The 20,117-nt window shown below is 49.8% G+C and overlaps 3 protein-coding genes across 7 annotated transcripts in view; 1 reads left to right on the top strand and 2 right to left on the bottom strand.

Moving 5' to 3' along the window:
• The window catches only part of WWC2 (WW and C2 domain containing 2), a 211,753-nt gene extending 206,478 nt beyond the window's left edge, over nucleotides 1-5,275 (top strand). For all 5 annotated transcript variants that reach the window (XM_035700014.2, XM_035700012.2, XM_025471849.3 and 2 more), the window contains 2 exons: nucleotides 745-872; nucleotides 2,411-5,275. In XM_035700014.2, coding sequence (XP_035555907.2) covers nucleotides 745-872; nucleotides 2,411-2,477 — 195 coding nt within the window. In that variant the 3' untranslated portion in view covers nucleotides 2,478-5,275. The remainder of the gene's footprint in view (nucleotides 1-744; nucleotides 873-2,410) is intronic.
• Nucleotides 3,804-7,602, bottom strand: LOC112675249 (claudin-22). Its single transcript, XM_025471852.3, has one exon. The coding sequence runs from the start codon at nucleotides 7,053-7,055 to the stop codon at nucleotides 6,390-6,392; it is 666 nt and encodes a 221-aa protein (XP_025327637.3). The 5' UTR covers nucleotides 7,056-7,602; the 3' UTR covers nucleotides 3,804-6,389.
• A 993-nt stretch (nucleotides 7,603-8,595) lies between these two features.
• Nucleotides 8,596-9,258, bottom strand: CLDN24 (claudin 24). Its single transcript, XM_035700031.2, has one exon. It carries the CDS (start codon nucleotides 9,256-9,258, stop codon nucleotides 8,596-8,598), a length of 663 nt encoding a protein of 220 aa, XP_035555924.2.
• Between the last annotated feature and the right edge of the window lie 10,859 nt (nucleotides 9,259-20,117).

Here is a 20,117-nt window from a genome sequence, read left to right as displayed (position 1 = left end):
TCTTATTATTATTTCTTTTTTACCCCAACTTTATTGAGATAGAATTGACATAAAAAATTGTCTAAGTTTCAGGTGCAGGCTGACATTTCAAAACTAAATAAACATGCTCTTGACCAGGAGCCCTACTCGTTGGTAGTGACCCAGTGGAGTTGGAAAGTCAGGGTCATGGATGTTTATGGCATTTCTTTATAATTGCCAAAACTTGGGAGCAGCCAAGGTGTCCTTTAGTGGGTGATGGATAAGTAAACTGTGGTACTTGCCAACAGTGGACTAGTACTTAGCGCTAAAAAGAAATGAGCAATCAAGCTGTGGAAGCACATGTAAGAACCTTAAATCCATAATTCTAAGTAAAAGAAGCTAACCTGGTGTGTAAATCCTGCTTCAGTAAACTGCTTTTACAATGGGTAAGATAAAAAATTTGGAAAGATGAATAAGAAGTTGAAACATTAGGAGATAGTACTTGGTCGTAGTGCTGGAAGTAGTTTTTCATTTCTGTTTTGAGGGTTCTTAGGTTTTCCAGACGTAATAAGATGATCACACGTTACCTGCACAGTGAGATCTTTGAAATGCAGTGAAATAAACCTGCGACTGCACCACAGCTGCATGAGGGGGGTGCGACTGTCACCCCTGCCGGTGGGAGGACACACACCCATCGCCGGCCTCCCGGCTAAGTGCCCAGGCTCTGTGTCTTCAGAACTTTCTAATTAGTTCCGCGGGGCTCTGTGTTTTTATTTCCCTTGCCAGGCTGAACAGTCCAAGGAAGAGCAGAAGCAAGGTCTGAATGCGGAGAAGCTGATGAGGCAGGTCTCCAAGGACGTGTGCCGGCTCCGGGAGCAGAGCCGGAAGGTGCCTCGGCAGGTGCAGTCCTTCAGGTGAAGCGCCCCGCCCCGCCCCACTTGGGCTTGACATTGTGTGGTCTGAGTGATGCTGGAAGTGCATTAGCGTAGGAGACCCCGAATCCTCTCCTACTGGGGTGATGCTTCCATCTGCTCCTTCCAAGGTCACAGACACCCCCAGCGGCGCCCTGACCCATTAGCGCCTGGTCCCAAGAGCTCAGGATGCCCCTGCTCTTAGGAGCAGCTGGCACATCTCACTGAGGACGGACAGAGAGGCACAGGACGTCGGGGCTTTTGTTGTCACTCACTGAACAGACGCTCCCGGGGCCTTCCTCCTAGGATGCTCCCCGGGGGCCGGGGCGTCTGGGGCACCCGCCGCTGGCACCTGCTCCACCACCTGTGCGTCCCACCCTGTGCCCTGTGTCCCAATTTGTCACAGGAGCTTCCAAGTCAGGAGTCGGGGTGATGGGCCTTCGGTAACATCATGGTCACACTCCCTTGCCTTTTTTTTTTAAGTGTTGCCTTCATGTCTTATGGAATAGAACAGATTACGAAGGACGCAAACCACAAAGTCAGCTGTTGTTCCAGTTCCCACAATTGTGTCGCTCTCCCGTTCTTCTCCCTCCTTCCCTTAGTCTTTAGTGCTTTTCCACCTCAGCACTTGCTTCTTTTTTTTTTTTCTTTTTTTTTTTTTCTCAGCACTTGCTTCTTGACGCAGGGCTACCTCCACCATCTAGATGAACTCCTAGTTTCTCAAAGGAAGGCTGATGCATTATTTTTTTTTTTTGCTTCATTTTTCTTTATCGCTACCAGCGCACCTTGCATAACATCACACATCCTCAGTAAATATGTGTTGATGGGATACTATGTACGATGTGAGGATTTTGCATGAAAGTGGATATATTACTCCTGTCTTTGGGGACTATACAATCCTAAAACCTTATTTATTTACTTATCTATTTGTTTCAATACTCTCCTAACCTCTGAAAACCATTCTCCCCAATCTTTCTTGGCTTCTCCCTTCTGGGTTGTTTCTTCTTATCCCTGTTCTGGGACGCAGGACAAATCTACCTTTACTGCACTCACGTGCCTCCTTTTCCCCTCATTTGGGGTCAAGGTATCACTCAGCAAGTGGCCATTACCTTAGCATAGTATTGATATTAAAGAATTGTCCCAGTATCATACACTGGGACTCTGAGAAGTTCCCTGAGAAGTTCCCTAGGACTTTGGACATCTTGCATCTTCTAGACGCAAGGTAGATGCAAAGTACCTGGTTTAGAAGCACTCATGACTGACCCCCTGATGGTTGAAAAACTGTCTAACGCTGGAAATGCAGGAAGGAGCTGACTGCCTTGGTCTATAGGTGACTTACCGTAAGCCAGAGCTGCCGTTCTTCTTTATATCCCCCCGTAAAGGGAAAGGACCATCTTGATGGTACGGAGTTCCACCTAAGGAGAACATCTCCTACCCAGGCTCGCGGAGACTGCGCTGGAGTTGTTGGGATTATTTTTAACGGCCACCGAGTATTTTCGACATCACATTCAAGTTGGTTTATTTCTCACCCTTAATTCTAGGGAGAAGATTGCCTACTTCACCAGGGCGAAGATAAGCATCCCGTCCCTGCCAGCTGATGATGTATGATTACGCCCCTAAAGAAATTATCCTGTCACCTGTTCACTTAGGGAGGGTACAAGACCGAACATTTGTTTTGTTTTGTTTTGGCGGGGGGTGGGGGTGGGGGGTCATTTTGTAACGTAACTGTCAACTCTTAAAGAGCTTTTGTTTCACATCAGATTTTCAACATGTTAATTTGTAAAGTACCTTGAATGTAATTCTTGTATGTTTAAAAAAGAAAAAAAAATCAGATAACCAAAATGGAATAATCTGGTACACAAATGTCGTCCAGTACATACATATTGCCAGTGGGCTGCGTTTTGTAAAAATGGAATAAAGGCAGCGCCCAGCGTATATCCTGTTGAACCAACTGTTGAGAATTAACTCAGTGTAGCAGAAGGCGATTTTGGCTTTTCCTTCATTGTCTCATGAGCAGACTGTGAGGATGGCAACAGGCCATGTGGTATTTTTGTACCTGGGGGTGGGGGATAGCTCTTTGAGTTTGAAGTCAAACGTGAGTACAGCTCCAAGTCCCCCTGAAACAAGGTGTTGCACTCACTCCTGTCACCTGTGTTGAAGCCCTTGTTTCCTTAAAACAATTTCCTTTTTGTCCTTTTGTTAGTCGAAAGGAAACAAAATGCTGAGTGAGAATCTCAGAACACAGAGGAGCAGTGCTCCTGGCTGCCGTGAAGATGTTGTGATTTGTCACCTTAAGGGTAGGGAGAGGCAAGGAGAAAGCCAGGTACCCTAAACACACTCAGATGGACTCGCCAGCGAGCACCTGCTGCCTCTAACACAACCTGGATTTGTGTACGTGTTCAAAGGGGAGTTTCCGGCTGTGCTGCTGAGGTTCTGTCCGAGGTAGGAGCTGTAGGAGCGTGGCGCCCAGGACAGTGGCGCCCAGGACAGCCGGTCCCCTAGGGAGAGACTGCGCCAGCCGTGTGGAGGGAAATGCACTCCTTCGGTGAAAGAGGAATCTTGATTGAATCAAAGTTGCCAAAAAAAATTTTTTTTAGACTTTATTAAACAGACTTCTAACATTTACTAGAAATTATTTTGCAGCTCTCATTTTTAGGGGATCCTATCTGTAATTTGTGGTAAGGAGGCCAAGAGAAGAGTGTGCCTGGGGAGATTACTCACTGGAAGTAAAGGCCAAGACATTTGTTTCTGAAAACAATTATAGATGAACTAATGGAGAGAGAGAAACTGAGTCAAGTGTCCTCCTATGTAGAATTTTAGCCTATCCAACCCAGGCCCGGCTTAAATCCGCAGTGTAGCTCTGCCAGTGTAAAGGCTTTTAAAATAAAAAGTATTTATGCAATTTAAATCATCCTTATCATTCAGTTATAGTGGAAGAGGCAATTTTTGGTTAGCCGTCTTATATAACAAATTAAATCTTTTTTTTTTTTTTTTAGAAATGCAAAAATCATCTTAAAGGAATGGACCCCTTAGGAAAAAAAATGATAAATTCTATTTCTAAGATAGAATCCCTGGCAAGAATTTTTAGTTTCTTGAAAGTAATTATACATATTTTGGAAAGTTCATTTTATCAGAATGCAAATTCAAATTAGGTAATTTCTGAGCCTAGAACTTTAATTGTTTTTTTTCCTCGGCTGTCCCACCACTTATATCTAAATGTCTTTGAAGCTGTAACCGGAGGTGACACTACTTTGAACAAAACTAAGCCTCATGAATTGGCTGCACGCAGTCCTTCAAGGCTGCGCGGTTCATCCTATCAGATGACTAAGGAAAACTAGAAAGAGAAGACCATTCATCCTTGTCAAGGTCAAATGTGAAAGACAGAGGTTTATTTAATGTAGAGCTAAAATAAATGAAGGTCAGCTGTGTTCAGCGTCTTAGTTTGACCGTGAAAATGTTTATAGAATTATGTGTAGTTGTACCGTACGATTTTATTTTCTTCATTTATTTATTTACGGTCTTATTTATGTTCTGTTTAATATATAGTTCGGTTCTGGCCATTTTAAATGTTTGACATAGAAGAGGCTATATCAGAATATTTACACCTTTATAAGTCTTCATCAGATTAGCTGTTAACTTTTTGTGATACAAAAAGTTCCAGACAAGTATAAAAGAATAAAATCTGTCTCAGGCTGGTAGTTAACAGTTGTGACCAAGATGTTTTTGGTTTTATTTTACAAAATGTGCTCATTTCTAACACGAGAAACGAACTTATTTTAATATAATCCTTCTCCACACTTTAAAAATCAGCAATGGTGTTATGTATTTATAGGCAGCTTTTAACAATTCTATCATATTTGTACTAACCCAGATGATTCACAGTGACAAAACATTTTAATAACTTGATCACAAAACCATATGAACCATATGAATTTTAATATTATAAATACTATTTTTTAAAGGTAGAATCTATTCTGCACAGGGTAAAAAGAATGTAATATTTAGTTCTCAAGTCTGAATTATCAGTATGTTATTATAATTTTGTATATCAGAATCTAAGTTACAGGTACAAAAAAAAAAAATATTGCTAGCCAAATGAACAAAGTTTAGCTGAATCTCTGTAGCATGCAAATCAAATTTAAAATCTTTTTTTTGTTTTTTTTTTTGCTATTACTTTATATTGTATTAAATATCGAAAGCTCAGGACTGAACTAAATATTTAATCAGGTTAAATTCTGAATATGTTTCTGTTTTAATTTGTCTCGTCTGTAAAAGTATGCAAATACATCACATAGATTAACTTTGGTTTCTGCACTTTTCCTCTGTTTGTGGGTGGAAGAAAGTTCAGTGTTTCTTGTTCTTTGTTTTTTGTTTTTTTTAAAACAAAGATGCATATTGCCTCATAACTTAATTTCAGTGTCCTTTACTGTTCAACTTCCGTGATTGGTGCCAACAAGAGTTTACTTGAGCCAGGTACTGAGCAAATATCAACTCTATCACGAAGGAACTTCTGAAGCCAGTAGTTGGCTGGAAATAGTTCTTGGTTGGGCGATCCGTGTTGCTGATAGAAAAAGCCTGTTTTCATCGTGCAGAGTAAAAGAGGGCGTCTCCAAGGTGAGCTCTGTGGTCCCTGCCTATCCCAGCCTTGTGCTCCCGTGGGGCAGTGATCTCAGGAGCCCCTTACCCTAAGCCCCCCACACCTGTCTCCCCAGGCACCCTGACCCTGACCTGCAGCGCCCCCTGTGGTTGCTCCACAGAGCAGGGGGGTCGGGGGGGCAGCCAGGGCTGAGGGCAACAGCAGGCTCCTACCCCAGAGCCCGCGACACCCCGGCCAAAGCACACCTGTGTGGCAGATTTTCCATGAAATCTCCCCAGGCACCAGATTGCCCTCCTCTGCTTCTGCCCTGGGTGAGGGCAGAATGAAGGAATGTGGCTGGCTTTCGGGGAAGGCTCCATAGAGGCACTGAGGTCTCCGATTACCAAGGAGACGATGTGGCCCACGTCTCTCACCTCTCAGCTTTCAAAGAACCAGCAATTTTTTCGTATGCTCTAATGTACATTCTCCATAAACATGCAACGACTTCAGTTTCAATATAATAGGTGATTTTACACACTTGAACGCAGTAAATGACTAGCAGTAACATTCCCAATTGCCAAAATGATTCATCTCCATGAATAACACCTTCAAAGATATGTAAGCACTAATATAATGTTTTATTTACCAGTTCTGTGCAATCACTGCATCTATTTTAAAATTGAGAAAACTCATCCCCAGTAATGAGTGTGATTACTATTAAGTCTTGAGTGGTTTTGGACTCAGAAGAGAAGATAAAAGTGTTTTACTGTCTTAAAAGGAAATGATAATTTAAGAAGGCAATAGCCACGGGGTTGGGGTGGGGGGGATGCATTTTAGAAAATTAAAAGCAACAGTGACTAGGTGGCTGTGTAACAGGAGATCCTACCAAATCCAGAGAGGAGTGCGCGTCTCTTGAAGAGTGGACGGCACTGATGCTTTCTGGCTTAGATTTTCAGGTGGGTTTTGTTCGTCTCCGGGTGCTGACGGCGATCCTGCGTTTCTGCCGCCACGTAGTGGCCCGAAGCACGGGCAGCCTGGGTGGAGCACGCCGCACAGTTCAGCAGGCCCCCTCCCAGGAGGAGGAAAAAGCCAGCAAACCAGCCCAGAAACAGGGCTTCCCCAAACTCCCACCTGGGCACGATCTCCGGCACCGTCTCATCCCAGAACTCCCGGACCGTCCTGTGGGCCACCCAGGACACCGGGACCAGGGCCGCGACCCCCGCCGCCCAGAGCACGGTCCCTCCCAGGATGAGCAGTCCTTTCTTGAGCCCTCGCCGCGACTCTCCAAGCCTCAAGCAGTCCAGGCCGAGGCCGGCGGCCAGCAGGCCCAGGAGCCCCAGCCCGTTGGACAGGAACATGAGGACCCTGGAGACCCTGAGCTCGGCGGGCAGGGCCAGGAAGGAATCGAAGTCCTTGCACTGCGTGCCCACCTCCTCCTGGGTGACGCAGGCTTGCCACAGCCCCACGGTCCAGTTCTCCATTTCGTTCAGGTCCAGGTTGAGGTTCTTCCACTGGGGCAGGTAGTTTGTAAGGCAGGACAAGACCCACCCCAGCAAGGACAAGGAGGCCCCCGCCAACTGCGCCACGCTTCGGGGCTCCAAGGCCATCATCCCCCAGCCCCGCGCCAGAGCCAGAAACCAGCTCCTGCCCTGGGGCGGCCGCGCGGAGTGGGACACCCCAACGCTGTCACTGCGGAGCTCGGCAAGGCGGCTTCATTGTGTGTCGAGGACTCTTGCCAGAGTGGCTATTGTTTGAGTCCGTGTTGACACCGGGCTTCAGAAGAGGACAGGGGACTAAGCCTGCCAACCAGCAATGCCGAGGTGTGGCCAGCGCCACCCGCGTGTCGGGGCAGCTGTCTGGGAAATCACATCAGGCAGGACTCATTCTCCTTCTGTCATTAATACGCAAATGGCTTTCGTGGGGCTCCCGAGCTTTCTAAGGAGTCCAAGAATCAAGTCTACATGCAGGGTGTCCCTGGGCAGTTCGGGTTCGGCTCCTCCCACTCTGCAACCGTCTTCCTGACTGCACCTGTCACGTTGCCATCTCTTAATCACTCTCCTGCTTCAGCACGCGTGTCGCGGGAATAGTGAATGTGGTCACTTTTTAGAAGCAGGTTCAAGAAAAAAATCCGTCTTAACCAAATAAATCGATCAGAAATCTCCTCTAGGCCTTAAACCAGGTGTTTTTTTTTTTTAAGACTTTCAAGCAGCCTACACCGCATAACACATGAAACCATCCTGGGCCCTAAATATCAAGTCCACTCGCCTACGTGCCTTCCTGTCCAATTCATGCACGTGTGCACGCACATTTTTTTTTCTTTGCTTAAATGTGCTTTCTGGGTTGCAGGAAAAGTTAAGCAATAGGACTTTGTAGGTCAGAATCAACATCTTGGTCGGTACACCCCTAAAGCAAATCTCCCCATGCTGATCCTTTTTAGTTGAACAAGGAAAGTTTTTATCAGGGCATGTGAACTGTCAATATCCAGATATCAAGCGCAAAATATTTTTGGAATCTTTTTTAGACTTGAGGCTTTTGAAGGAAGAGACAAGAGAGGAGACTGGCCAGTATTCTGAGTCTGAGAGTGCCGTAAAGTACTGAAAACCGTCAGCCCTATAAAACTCTGTCACACGGGGGGCCTGCTAATGTCCTACAAACAAACCACCTCTGTTCAAAGGAGACCAAAGCCATTGTTGTGGCAATAACACTTGGGGATAAGCTGAACATGTGCTGTCGCTAATGCAGGGTGTTCAAAGGATTTGAGATGGGTTTTTCCTTTAGGAAATAGAAACTAGATATTATTATTTCCAGCCACCAACAAAAACAAAAAGGTTTCTAATACAAAATTAACACATTAAAACTTAATACTGATTACAATGGACCACCATCACCACCTTTTGACTTAAATAACCAGATCAATGAACTTATTTTTTGCTCATGCCTATGTAATGCTTACCATGACCATTTTCTTTTACATATAAGACTCGCCTCTTTCTTACTTCTCCAGATTTGGGGAAAGGGGGCAGGGGAAATCTAGAATAGAAAAGCAGTTATTTGATGAGAACACATAAGCTGCACAGATTGAGTGACATAACAAAGACTCCACATCATAGTGGATGTGGAAAGATGCGTCTCTCTGGTCCTGTCAGAGTCTCACACTCTCGGGTCTGCGGTCCCATTTTCCAGGTACGGGCACCGAGTTCGTGTTTCTGCCCCTGCGTAGTGGCCCGAAGCGCGGGCAGCCCGGGTGGAGCACGCCGCACAGTTCAGCAGGCCCCCTCCCAGGAGGAGGAAAAAGCCAGCAAACCAGCCCAGAAACAGGGCTTCCCCAAACTCCCACCTGGGCACGATCTCCGGCACCGTCTCATCCCAGAACTCCCGGACCGTCCTGTGGGCCACCCAGGACACCGGGACCAGGGCCGCGACCCCCGCCGCCCAGAGCACGGTCCCTCCCAGGATGAGCAGTCCTTTCTTGAGCCCTCGCCGCGACTCTCCAAGCCTCAAGCAGTCCAGGCCGAGGCCGGCGGCCAGCAGGCCCAGGAGCCCCAGCCCGTTGGACAGGAGCATGAGGACCCTGGAGACCCTGAGCTCGGCGGGCAGGGCCAGGAAGGAATCGAAGTCCTTGCACTGCGTGCCCACCTCCTCCTGGGTGACGCAGGCTTGCCACAGCCCCACGGTCCAGTTCTCCATTTCGTTCAGGTCCAGGTTGAGGTTTTTCCAATGTGGCAAATAAGTTGTAATAATGGCTAAAACCCATCCCAGCAAAGATAAGAAAAGTCCGGCGAATTGCATTGCTACTCTAAAGACTAAAGCCATCGCAACAGACCTCACAACTTCGGCCACCCCTATAGGAGCCACCGTCTGCCGTGGCTGACAGTAGTGTGACGATCTTGGTCCTACTGCCTGGGATATAAGCTTTGGCCATTAACTCTTTGGAAACTCTGAAATGCGTTTTTGTTCTCGAATATAATGTTTCATGTAAAGGACGGAGGACCCTGTTAAAACTATGAGTTAGGCTTTCCGATAAGGATTTGATCTGTTACCTTCCAATTTGCTTGGTAAAATTATATCCCCAATACTTGATGATTATAAGTCTAAGGATGAACAAAGAGGGCTCTATGACCCCTCACCCTAAAATACAACAGAAATCTTTGTGCTTCAATATGGATTAATTAGATTTTAAGTGGTGATAAAAGGCCAGCTCTTTCTGCAACAGGACTTCATTGTAGTAGCTGAATCTGAGATTTCAGGGATGCAAAACAAGACCTTGTAAAGAAAGGTAGACTGTTTCCCTATAATCTTTATTCTTCTTGGACTTCCTCAACCTACACAAGAGCCTGGCCCGCGTTCTTGAGTGTCACAGGCGCTCAGTGGGGACTTGGCAGGAAAGTTTCCTCAGATTCCTTTGAAAGGTGGAGGCTGGTTCACTGGGTTCATTAAAATGAAAAGACCCAAGACTGATGCCCAGAGGTGCTAAGTGAGAAGGGGAAAATCCTGGGAAGCCCTGGATTTCATTCTAAGATTTCCTCCATCCTCGTTAAGGACTTGGGTAAAGCATGATTTCTTGTGTCTGAGAGGCAATATATTTTTTTTTTTTTTTTTTTTGGTCCGGATTTGAACTGTCCTCGCTGTCGTGTAAGCCACATAGACAAAGCAACCCCAGGCAGGAAGATTCCTGGCAGGTTCAAGACAAAGGTTTGGGTGTGGAAACAAGAGCCACAAGGGAGCTGACCTTTGAGGCGCCATCTTGTTTGTTCTATTGATTTAGGCCACACCTTGAGAGCATACTTCTGCGGAACGTGACCCCTCAGAGAATACAGGGCCTCTGAGCTGGGATAAGAAGCCACATGCTCCAGAGTCCCAGAGCTGTGCCAGGCCCCACACACCCAACCCCACTCTGCACGGGGCCCCGGGCCTCCTGCGCTTGCCACCAGAAGGCGGGCTGTCACAGGCTTGTGGGGGACAGGACGTGCAGGTTCCTCAAGGGGACCCACTGCCCTGGGAGATTCTAAGCTGCTGAAACAGACCCACTGCCCATCACACCCCAGCGGCTGAGTCTAGTGCAGGATCAGAGAAGAGCTTTTATGATGTTGCGTGATAGGAGATGGGAGAAAAATGAAACCCCGATCCTGATGGATCCAAAGTAAGTAAGAGTCATTAGGTGAATGGTGCTTCCTTCAGCATTTTCTGGCATTTTAGGTTAAAAAGGAAGAGGAGTTCTTAACTTTCATAAATTTTCAGAATCCCTTAGGTACATCACTGTCCTCAGAGTGCTAAAATAAGAGGTGGTTCCGGTTTGTGTAAAGACCTAAGAGTCCAGAAAGGGCTAGTGATTTGTCCAGGGCCTTCTCACCAGGAGCTGGGGTAATGGTGAGCTAGAACTCTCCTTCCAGGAGGCAGCCAGGACACAGAAAGCTCTTGAGAGCAATCATTAGCAGTCACTAGGAGGTGATTCTTGATATCACATGAAGCTTTTTTTTTTTTAATGGAATGGAATAGACTGCCCTGTGGCAGTAATCTCTCCTTCCCAAAAGTGTATAGGGATAATTTCTGGGTGCTTGGATGGCTCAGTTGGTTGGGTGTCTGCCTTCAGCTCGGGTCATGATCCTAGAGACCATAGGATCGAGCCCCATTTCAAACTCCCTGCTCAATGGGAGTCTGCTTCTCTCTCTCTCTCTCTCTCTCAAATAAATAGCTTTTTAAAAAAATGTTAAAAATAAAATAAGGGGATCCCTGGGTGGCGCAGCAGTTTGGCGCCTGCCTTTGGCCCAGGGCGCGATCCTGGAGACCCTGGATCGAATCCCACGTCGGGCTCCCGGTGCATGGAGCCTGCTTCTCCCTCTGCCTGTGTCTCTGCCTCTCTCTCTGTGTGTGACTATCATAAATAAAATTTAAAAAAAAAATTTTTTTTTAAATCCTTAAAAAAAAAAAGAATAAAATCCTTTAAAAAAAATAAATAAAATAAAATAATAAAATAAAATAAAATAAAATAAAATAAGGATCATTCTCGGGGCACCTGGCTGGCTCACTCAGAACATGCAGCTCTTGATCTCAGGGTTGTGAGTTCAAACCCCACGTTGGGTGTAGAGATTACATAAATAAATAAATATACAAATAAATATTTTTTAAGAAAGGCTAATTCTCACCTGTCAGGGCGACCATGGGGGAGGTTTCTGCCACAGTGGGGGTCAGGCCCAGATAATCTCTACGTGCTCCCTCAACTCATTTATTCTTTCAGCATTTAGAAAAATATTTTTGAGCACCTCCCACTGGCCAGACTTGAGTGCTAAAGACAAGACCAGGATGGTTGCAGGCCCTGCCCCTGGCTCTGCCCCTGTGGCTCACACTCCAGTAGGAAGAGGCCACCAGGAAACAAGATAGTTTAAAGAACTGCAAGGAGCGGGGGTGTGAGTTCCAGGGCTGAGGAAACCTCAGTGCAGCATCCCTGGGCCTGGACAGTGTGAAGCCCCCACCCCCACCTTGGGGAGGCCCCAACTCCCTGTGTCAGTGCCAGTGTGGGGGGGATTAGCTCCCAGCCCATCACTCTCAGGGTGGGGGTGAGGATCAGGGTGAAATTCAGAAAACAAGTATTCCCACCACACTGTTCAGTGTATGAAGGACTATGTTACCTCTGTCTCTGGAACATTCATCTAAAAACAAAAACCCGGGGCACCCTGGTGGCTCAGTGGTTGAGTGTCTGCCTTCGGCTCAGGGCATGATCCTGGGGTCCCGGGATCGAGTCCCACATTGAGCTCCCCACAGGGAGCCTGCTTCTCTCTCTGCCTGTGTCTCTGCCTTTCTCTCTGTGTCCCGCATGAATAAATAAAAAAAATCTTTAAAAAGCAAAACAAAAACCCCAGTTTACTGAGAGCCACACATCTTGGGAAAGCTCTCAGGAACAGAGGCTCCACGTCTCCTCCATCCTCGGTAGTGGAGTAGCATGGTTCTGGAAGAACTTGGGACTGGAGGTACTTTTGTGGCCATTTTTGGAAGACAAATCTGTCACAAAAAATAAATCCGATTGACCCATTAATGTAGCTCTTGAGCACATCTAGATTATAGGAGATACATGGCAAGCATTGCATATAGAGGATGCCCTTTCTCTCCTCGGTTTTATGGTCGTAGTCGTTTTTTTTTTTTTTTTAATCTATTCATTTGAGACAGAGAGAGACAGGGAGCCCAAGAAGGGGGAGAGGCAGAGTGAAAGGGAGAAACAGACTCCCAGTGAGCTGAGAGCGGACGTGGGGCTCGATCTCATGACCCCAGGACCATGACCCAAGCCAAAGGCAGACACGCAACCATCTCAGCCACCTAGGTGCCCCCAATTGTATGTTTTATGCTCAAGATTAAGTCTGTGGTCATCACCAAACCATCTGGGCTGTTGAAACTTGACAGGTGCCACCCATGCTGTGCCAGGTTCCCCTCTGGTGCTTGCCCTGTCCTTCCTACTGGCCCCAGGGCTGCCATCGGACACAGGGGTCCCCGCAAGGGCTCACTGAGCCAGCCTCACGTGTTCAGATCCCTTCTCCGTGGCAGGCACCGTGTGAGAGTCAGGGGTGCAAAGATCTGTCCTCTAGCAAGACCAGCCCGAAGAAAAACACGGTGTGCTAAACACCCTAAGAGAGACCACACTGGGGAAGGGACGGCTGCTTCGGGGGGGTGGGGGGGGACAGGCAAAGGTGTTTGGGGGTTGCTCCTGAGAGTTGGTGGGTGGTGCATGGCAGGAGAGGGAGGGAGCCCCTAGAAGGTGAGGCTGGGTCTTGGGGCACACTTATGCAAGCTAAATCTTTTAGATTTGAGAATATAGATAATTAAGAGCCTCGGAAGGATTATAAGCAAGGCTGGGCCATGACCACCCCCTCTCAGCAAGCATTTGCTAAAGGGGAGAATCAGCACTTCTCCTAACAGGTGCCCAGACTTTCCCGTCATTTGACATAAGAGCCAAGACAAAGGGGTTCCTCCTGCCAAACACAATTTTTGTAATCAAAAGAAAACCTATAACTTATTTGTTTTTTTTAAAATACTCCCTGTCCTGCTATATAGATTCTCACTATTAAGAGTGTGAGCTCACCGATAAAGACAAGACACCCTGTTGTCTTCACAGCCCCCAGAGCACAGCGCCAAGTGCTCAACAAATATTTGTCTAATAAATGAATAAGGCAGGTCCTTCAAGATGATAACAAACGTCAACACGGAATGCCACCACTGTGACAAATGCCCGTCCCACTGCCAGTCACCTTTTGTAATGCTGATGACACAGCCCATCCTGGTTTATCTGAGCATGACCTGCGAGAGAAAACGCTGCCCACACATCCTCAGTTAGCAAACAAGAGTGTCCTATTCCGGAAGGGCGTCAAGGTGGACATAGTCCGGGTTTGGGAAAATGACAGAAGGGCCGGAGGTGCGCCCAGAGGCTCGCTAGGTCCTGAAGATAGATGGAGGCCTTCTCTTCCCCTCATCCTCATTATTTTTATTTTTCTAAATTTTCTACAAACGGTACAGGATTCTCAAAAGAAGAAAAAGAAATGTGATAAATTGGGGGTGGAGGGGAGCTCTGCTGGGGCTAAGCCTTTTGTCTTTTGTCAGGTTGTAAGACTAGGTAACCATCATCAAGGGCCTCGTACTTGCCAGGTACTGTTCTGAGGGCTCGAACTCATGTTAGCTCATCCCGTCCCCACCACCTCTGAATGCAGGAGCGCTAGCAGCAGACCCATTTTGTAGGTGACGGAACTAAAGCCTCAGAGACAAGTACCCTGCCCACGGTCAGAAGGTCATTTATAGAGCTGTGGATGCAGGTACCTCAATTTTTTTTTTTTCCCAGAGCACACAGGGAGGCTGGGGCTGGGTTCCTGAGTCTACACTTCGCAGTGTTGATCCAAGGAGGCCAGGGGCTTATTCCAGCTTGATTTTGGGGTTCTGTCCCCAGCCGTGTGCCAGTAAACATTTAGTAGTGGCTCTTGGGTTGTGGGAGCCCTGGTTTATAGCCTTCTGCCCATTTCTGTGGTGTAAATACTCTTTCCGTGACCAGTCCCAGGCTACAGATGTGAAGTCAAGGAAGGTGTAGTTGGGAAGAGATGTGCTGTAGCGTACCATGATACAGTAGTGTTACCAAATAGACATAATAGGTGTAAACAACCTCAACAGTGTAGGTAATGACTGAATCAAAATCATTAGGAAATGAAAATTCTAAGAATAAATATTTTGTTTCTAATATAATTGAATTGTAAGTTTATATAATTTGACTTTTTAAAAGATTTTATTTATTCATGAGAGACACAGAAGAGAGAGGTAGAGACACAGGCAGAGGGAGAAGCAGGCTCCATGCCAGGAGCCCGATGTGGGACTCGATCCCAAGACCTCAGGATCATGACCCGGGCCAAAAGCAGATGCTCAACCACTGAGCCACCCAGGCGCCCCCATATAATTCAATTTTAATCAAAGCCATGCTTAACAACCCACTCCCAGAATGCCTGAAAAATTAACATGCGGCTCATTCGAGCCAGCATGAGGCAGCTGCGGCCCATCACTGGGGCCAGCCCAGACATCAAGGGTCAGAACCTCCCGAGGGAGCTGGGGTTGCAGCATTCTGCAGGCTAGCCATCTCCCGCAGGAATCCTCGAACATTCTGATGCTTACCATTTGAGAACCAAGACCCAGGGCTTTGCAGCCAGGAACTCAGGCCTAGGACCCTTCAAAATCGTTGGTTGAGCGTACTACCCCCGTACCCCGAAGCTCAGTCCAGGGGCTATGTACAAGGTGGAAAGGCGGTTGATCTGGTCTAGACTTCGCCAACCCTCTTCCTTCCCCACCTACCTCTTGATTATTGCTGTTCTGCTCAAGGTGACTCGCCCCTTATGCCTTTCTGTTCCAATCTCCCAAACACCACCAGCTCTGTGACTCTCGGGCCTCCAGACATTTAAGACATCGATGGTTTAAAAAAAAAAAAAAAGTGTTAAAATTCAGAGAACTTATCAATGACTTGATTTGATTGGTTTGATTTATAGGTGCCAGGCAGTCTATTAGTTGAGTGTCCCTGAAAGTTTTACCAAACAATTTTGGGAAGAAGGAAAAGGAAAAAGATCTAGTCCTTGCCTATTGGAATAAAAAAGGGGGGAGCAGGAAGGAAAATGTCAGAAACAGTAAAGAAAAATATTTCTGGGGCGCCCAGGTGGCTCAGCGGTTGAGCATCTGCCTTTGGCTCAGGTCGTGAGCCCAGGGTTCTGGAATCGAGCCCCACATGGGGCTCCCTGCTCAGTAGGGAGCCTGCTTCTCCCTCTCCCTCTGCCCCTCCACCTCTCCCCTTGTGCTCACACTTTCTCTCTCAAATATGTAAATAAAATCTTTAAAAAAAGAAAAATATTTCTCTATGTCTAACATAAACAAGTATAAACTAATTACTGCTCTGCAAGCTCAAGCACGTGCACCAGGGCCTTTAAACCCACAGCAGGCGGCTCCTCTGATCTCTGGGGAGTCCGCACCAGGAAGTGATTGCCAAGGGCCTGACATGGCCTGTTCAGGACATTCTGGGGGTGAACGGACAGAAGCGGGTGGCAAGGGCACATTCCTAGGGGACAGATCTGAGAGGAGGTGGGGACCCTTCCCAGAGACCTCACCGTTGCTGCCCTGTAGCTCCCAGGCCAGAGTCCGGATGTACATAGACCCCAGGACGCATCCGCACACATACTCACTCTGGTCTGTGGGCAGCTCCGGGTGCCCTGAGTCGGTTCCAGGCGATGGCATTTGGGAGAGGACGTAGGGGGAGCCCAGGCCCTGCTAACTGACCGCCGCCTGTGCTGGCGGGAGGGCACGTGCGGTGCGGACTTCCAGCAGCAGGTTTGAAAGCCCCTTCTCATCGCTGGGCGTCTGGGGGCAGAGTGTTTCTGAAAACCCAGTTATCTGCTGTTTCTGCCCCCAAAGCCCCAGCTGAGATTTTGTTCCAAAGCTTAAAAAGACTCACGCTTGAAAAATAACGAGCGATGTCCATTCTGGGGAGTGAAGGGAGCATCCTGTCTTGCAGCTCCCGAGAGGACCGAAAGGGAATAAAGGGTCACCCTAATAGCCAGATTTATTGACCACTTACTGCTTGCCAGGCACTCGGAAAAGGACCGGATCTGTTATCTTCCTTATCCTCGCAAGAACTCCGCGATGTGGCCACTCTTATTACCTCCATTTAGCAGATAAGGAATCTGAGGCCTAAATAAGCCAATTAGCCTCCCAGACGTAGAGCAGAGGTGGAAGCCCCAACCCATCTAACACCAAAGCCCTGGCCTTACTCATTTAATACCGTAAAAAGCCATCTTTGCCCAGGGGCATGACGGCCTCTCCGGTTTTGTCCGGAAGCTTTGCAGGCTACCAGCACCCACGGAGCCCCGTGCCTCGTCCTGGAACCAGGGCCAGGCTGCGAGGGCACCCCCGCCCCGGGGACCCCACCGCTGGCCAGGAAGCCGATGCCCGCAGCAGGTTAGGGCTGGAACTTAGAAACTGCAGCAGCAGAGGGGCCTGGGGGTGGGGTGGGGGGCCTGGGCCTGTCGGGGCCAGGGTCACCGTCTCCACCCACTACACAAATAGAAATGAAAAGCCGTCTATCTCAGGGTTAACCGGGCTCTCCTTGCCAGTCCCCCCGGAGCAATCCAGCCTCCCCATCCCGACGGCTACGTTCCAGGTAACAGGTGCGACGGCCTCGGCCCTACTCTCGGGCAGCCGAGCGTCTGGGGGCTCCGGGGCAGCCGACGCCTCAGACACCACGGCGGCCTCGTTTCCCAGCAGGGCTGAGGCCTGAGGAGCCCACGCACCTGCTGGGGGCCAGGGCCGAGGGGAGACCTGGCTTCTGCTCCGCGCTCCCCGCTGCTGGGTCCCGGTGGGAGTCCACGCCCCAGGCGTCCCCCAACCCTCGGAGGACTTGGCCTTTCTCAGGGAGAGAGACCGAATCCCTAATGAATGTGACCCAAGCACCTGCCAGGGATGGAAACAACTGCGCTAGAAGCAGGGGAGGGGCGGGCGGGCTGGGGCCGGGGGCGTGACCCCGGGTAGAGGGGACAGGAGCAAAGGCAGGGCTGTGGTGGCGCCCGGTCTGGGACCCGCTTGACGAGCGGCCTGAGGGAGGATGAGGTACACGGGAGGTGACACTAGAAAAGATGGGAGGGGACACTAGAAGAATGAGCCAGGGTCACGGTCATTCAGTCATTCAACGAATATTTATTGAGCAGCTACGATGGGTGACACACTGGGCTTGGCCCTGGTTAAGAAATGCACGGTCTGGGGGCGCCTGGGTGGCTCAGTCGGTTAAGTATCCGACCTTGATCTCAGTTTGGGTCTTGACCTCGAGGTCACGAGTTCAAGCCCTGCGTTGGGCTCTGGGCTGGGCTCGGCTCCGGGCGTGAGGCTACTTTAAAAAGAGAGAGAAAGAGAGAGGGACACAGAAGTGCACCGGCTTGCCCCTCGGGTGGGGACGGAGACGGCACGTGGTGAAACAGTGAGCGCCAAACTGCCGAGAGTCGCAGAGGCACGGAGGGTGGTCGCGGTCGCGGAGGGTGGTCACAGTCATGCAGGGTGGTCACAGTCATGAGGGTGGTCACAGTCACGGAGGGTGTTGCGGAGGGTGGTCGCAGAGGCATGGAGGGTGGTGGCAGTCAGGCAGGGTGGTCACAGTCACGCAGGGTGTCACAGTCATGGAGGGTGGTCGCGGTCACGGAGGGTGGTCACAGTCACACAGGTAGTCGCAGTCACGCAGGGTGTCACAGTCACAGAGGGTGGTCACGGTCACGGAGGGTGTCACAGTCACGCAGGGTGGTCGCGGTCACACAGGGTGGTCTTACTGATGAGAGGCAAGCGGAGCCCTGGGGGCCGGGTCCTGGCAGAGGGAAGGGGAGCTGCGTGGGGCCCGCTGGGCGCCGAGGCGGGAGACCTGGGGAAGGCGAGGCGGGGCGGGGGTGCAGGCGAGCCCCCCGGTGTCGCCGCCGGAGCCCTGCGGGCCGGTGCGCGGTGTGCGGGCTACTTCGGCCGCGGGTGCGGGTGCGGGTGCGGGTGCGGGTGCGGGGGGCCGGGAGCGCCGGGGCCACGGAGCCGGACGGGAGAACGGGGGCCTCGGGCGGCGAGTGAGCGGGAGCAGCCAGGGGCGGGTCCCAGGATCCGGGCCGAGGCTCCGCGTGGCCGGGGGCACCACGTCCTGATGTGGGCGAGACCTCCTTACAGGATTCGTGTCCTTGGGGTTCCAGTCCGGGCACCCCGAGGAAAGAAGGGGTAGAGGAGACGGAGAGGGGTGGGCAGCCGCCGAGTCTGTTGGAGCAAGAGTGCGAAGCCCCCCGGGGGAGAGGGGGACCCGAGTGGGCTGTCCCCCGAGGCTCTAAGTTTAGGGGTTTCTATGAGCTCTTTCGCGGAACTTTACTGAGCACCCCGCGTGAGCTGAGTCCTGCCCATCGGGGCTTTGGTTACGTCTCTGTCCACCCATCAGGCTGACGTCCAGGTGCTGGTGGCCTTTGTTTTTTTTTTTTTCCCCTGACATCTGGGGGCTTAGGTCTAACTGCCCTTAGCCCGTGATCCTGGCAAATGCTTTCGGGGTTAACTGCCTTATTTGAGGACATTTCGCAGAGGTCATTCCTGCAAAGGCTGCAAAGCAGAATGTCGGCGCGGTCCTGTGTCAGCTGCGGGACAGGGCGTCGTGTCACTGCCGTCTGCTTCAGCTGTCCCGACTCCTTAGCTTCTTGGCGGGGACTGCAGCCCCGACTACCTAACTGTCCCACTAACTCCTACCGCCCTGGGGAGAAGAAAGGAAGGAGAAGAATCAGGAGCTCTTGTCTGATATTCGGAGTGCTATTTGTCACCTGCACAGGGATGCCACGCGCGTGGCTGGACCAGTGCCTCAGGTGCTCAGAGATCTGGGCTGGGGACCGACACTGGGGGGTCTTTGGCCTTCCGATGGGATTTGACAGCATGGCCAGGACGCCATCCCTGAGGGATTATGACGGAAGAGAAGGGGGCTCACGGCGAAGCTCTGAGCAACACCAGCCTCTCGGAGAGGGTGCAGGACCGTGAGGTGGCGCAGGTGCCTGGGAGGGAAGCACCAGGGCATAAGCAGATGTGGAGTGAGGACCTGGGACAGGAGGACATCCCAAGACCGGTGGCCTGACCAACTCACCTGACGCCCCTGAGCAGCAGAGAAGACTCCTCTGGGTGGCAAGGGCCTGACCCTGTATTTCATGTGAAGGCACGTTTGCGCTTTGTCCTCCAAGGACAAAAACTTTAAAAAGACTCTGACAACAAGCTAGAGAGATGGGTTAGAAGATTCTTCGGTAGTAAAGGTAACACCACAGGGGCCTAACCGAGGGTAAGAGCAGTGAAAATGAACGGGCAAGAAGAGACAGTCAAGGTCCCTGGAGTCGCTAGACCCTTGTGACCTATAGCATGGAGGCAAAGAGCTTTCAGTATTCACACATGGACTGTGACATCCTTTTTTTTTTAAAGATTTTTATTTATTTTATTCATGAGAGACACACACAGAGAGAGAGAGAGAGAGAAAGAGAGGCAGAGACACAGGCAGAGGGAGAAGCAGGCTCCACGCAGGGAGCCTGACGTGGGACTCGATCCCAGGACTCCAGGATCACGCTCTGGGCCGAAGGCAGGCGCTAAACCGCTGAGCCACCCAGGGATCCTGACTGTGACATCCTCAAGCAAGACGG

Source organism: Canis lupus, chromosome 16 (genome assembly GCF_003254725.2).
Source record: "Canis lupus dingo isolate Sandy chromosome 16, ASM325472v2, whole genome shotgun sequence".
NCBI lineage: Eukaryota > Metazoa > Chordata > Mammalia > Carnivora > Canidae > Canis > Canis lupus.
The sequence above is the reverse complement of the archived record's forward strand: the minus strand, read 5'-3'. Positions and strand labels throughout refer to the sequence as shown.

Bases quoted from the DNA above. Each gene is read 5' to 3' on its own strand.
- LOC112675249 (XM_025471852.3), bottom strand. From the start codon at position 7,055: ATGATGGCCTTGGAGCCCCGAAGCGTGGCGCAGTTGGCGGGGGCCTCC.
- CLDN24 (XM_035700031.2), bottom strand. From the start codon at position 9,258: ATGGCTTTAGTCTTTAGAGTAGCAATGCAATTCGCCGGACTTTTCTTA.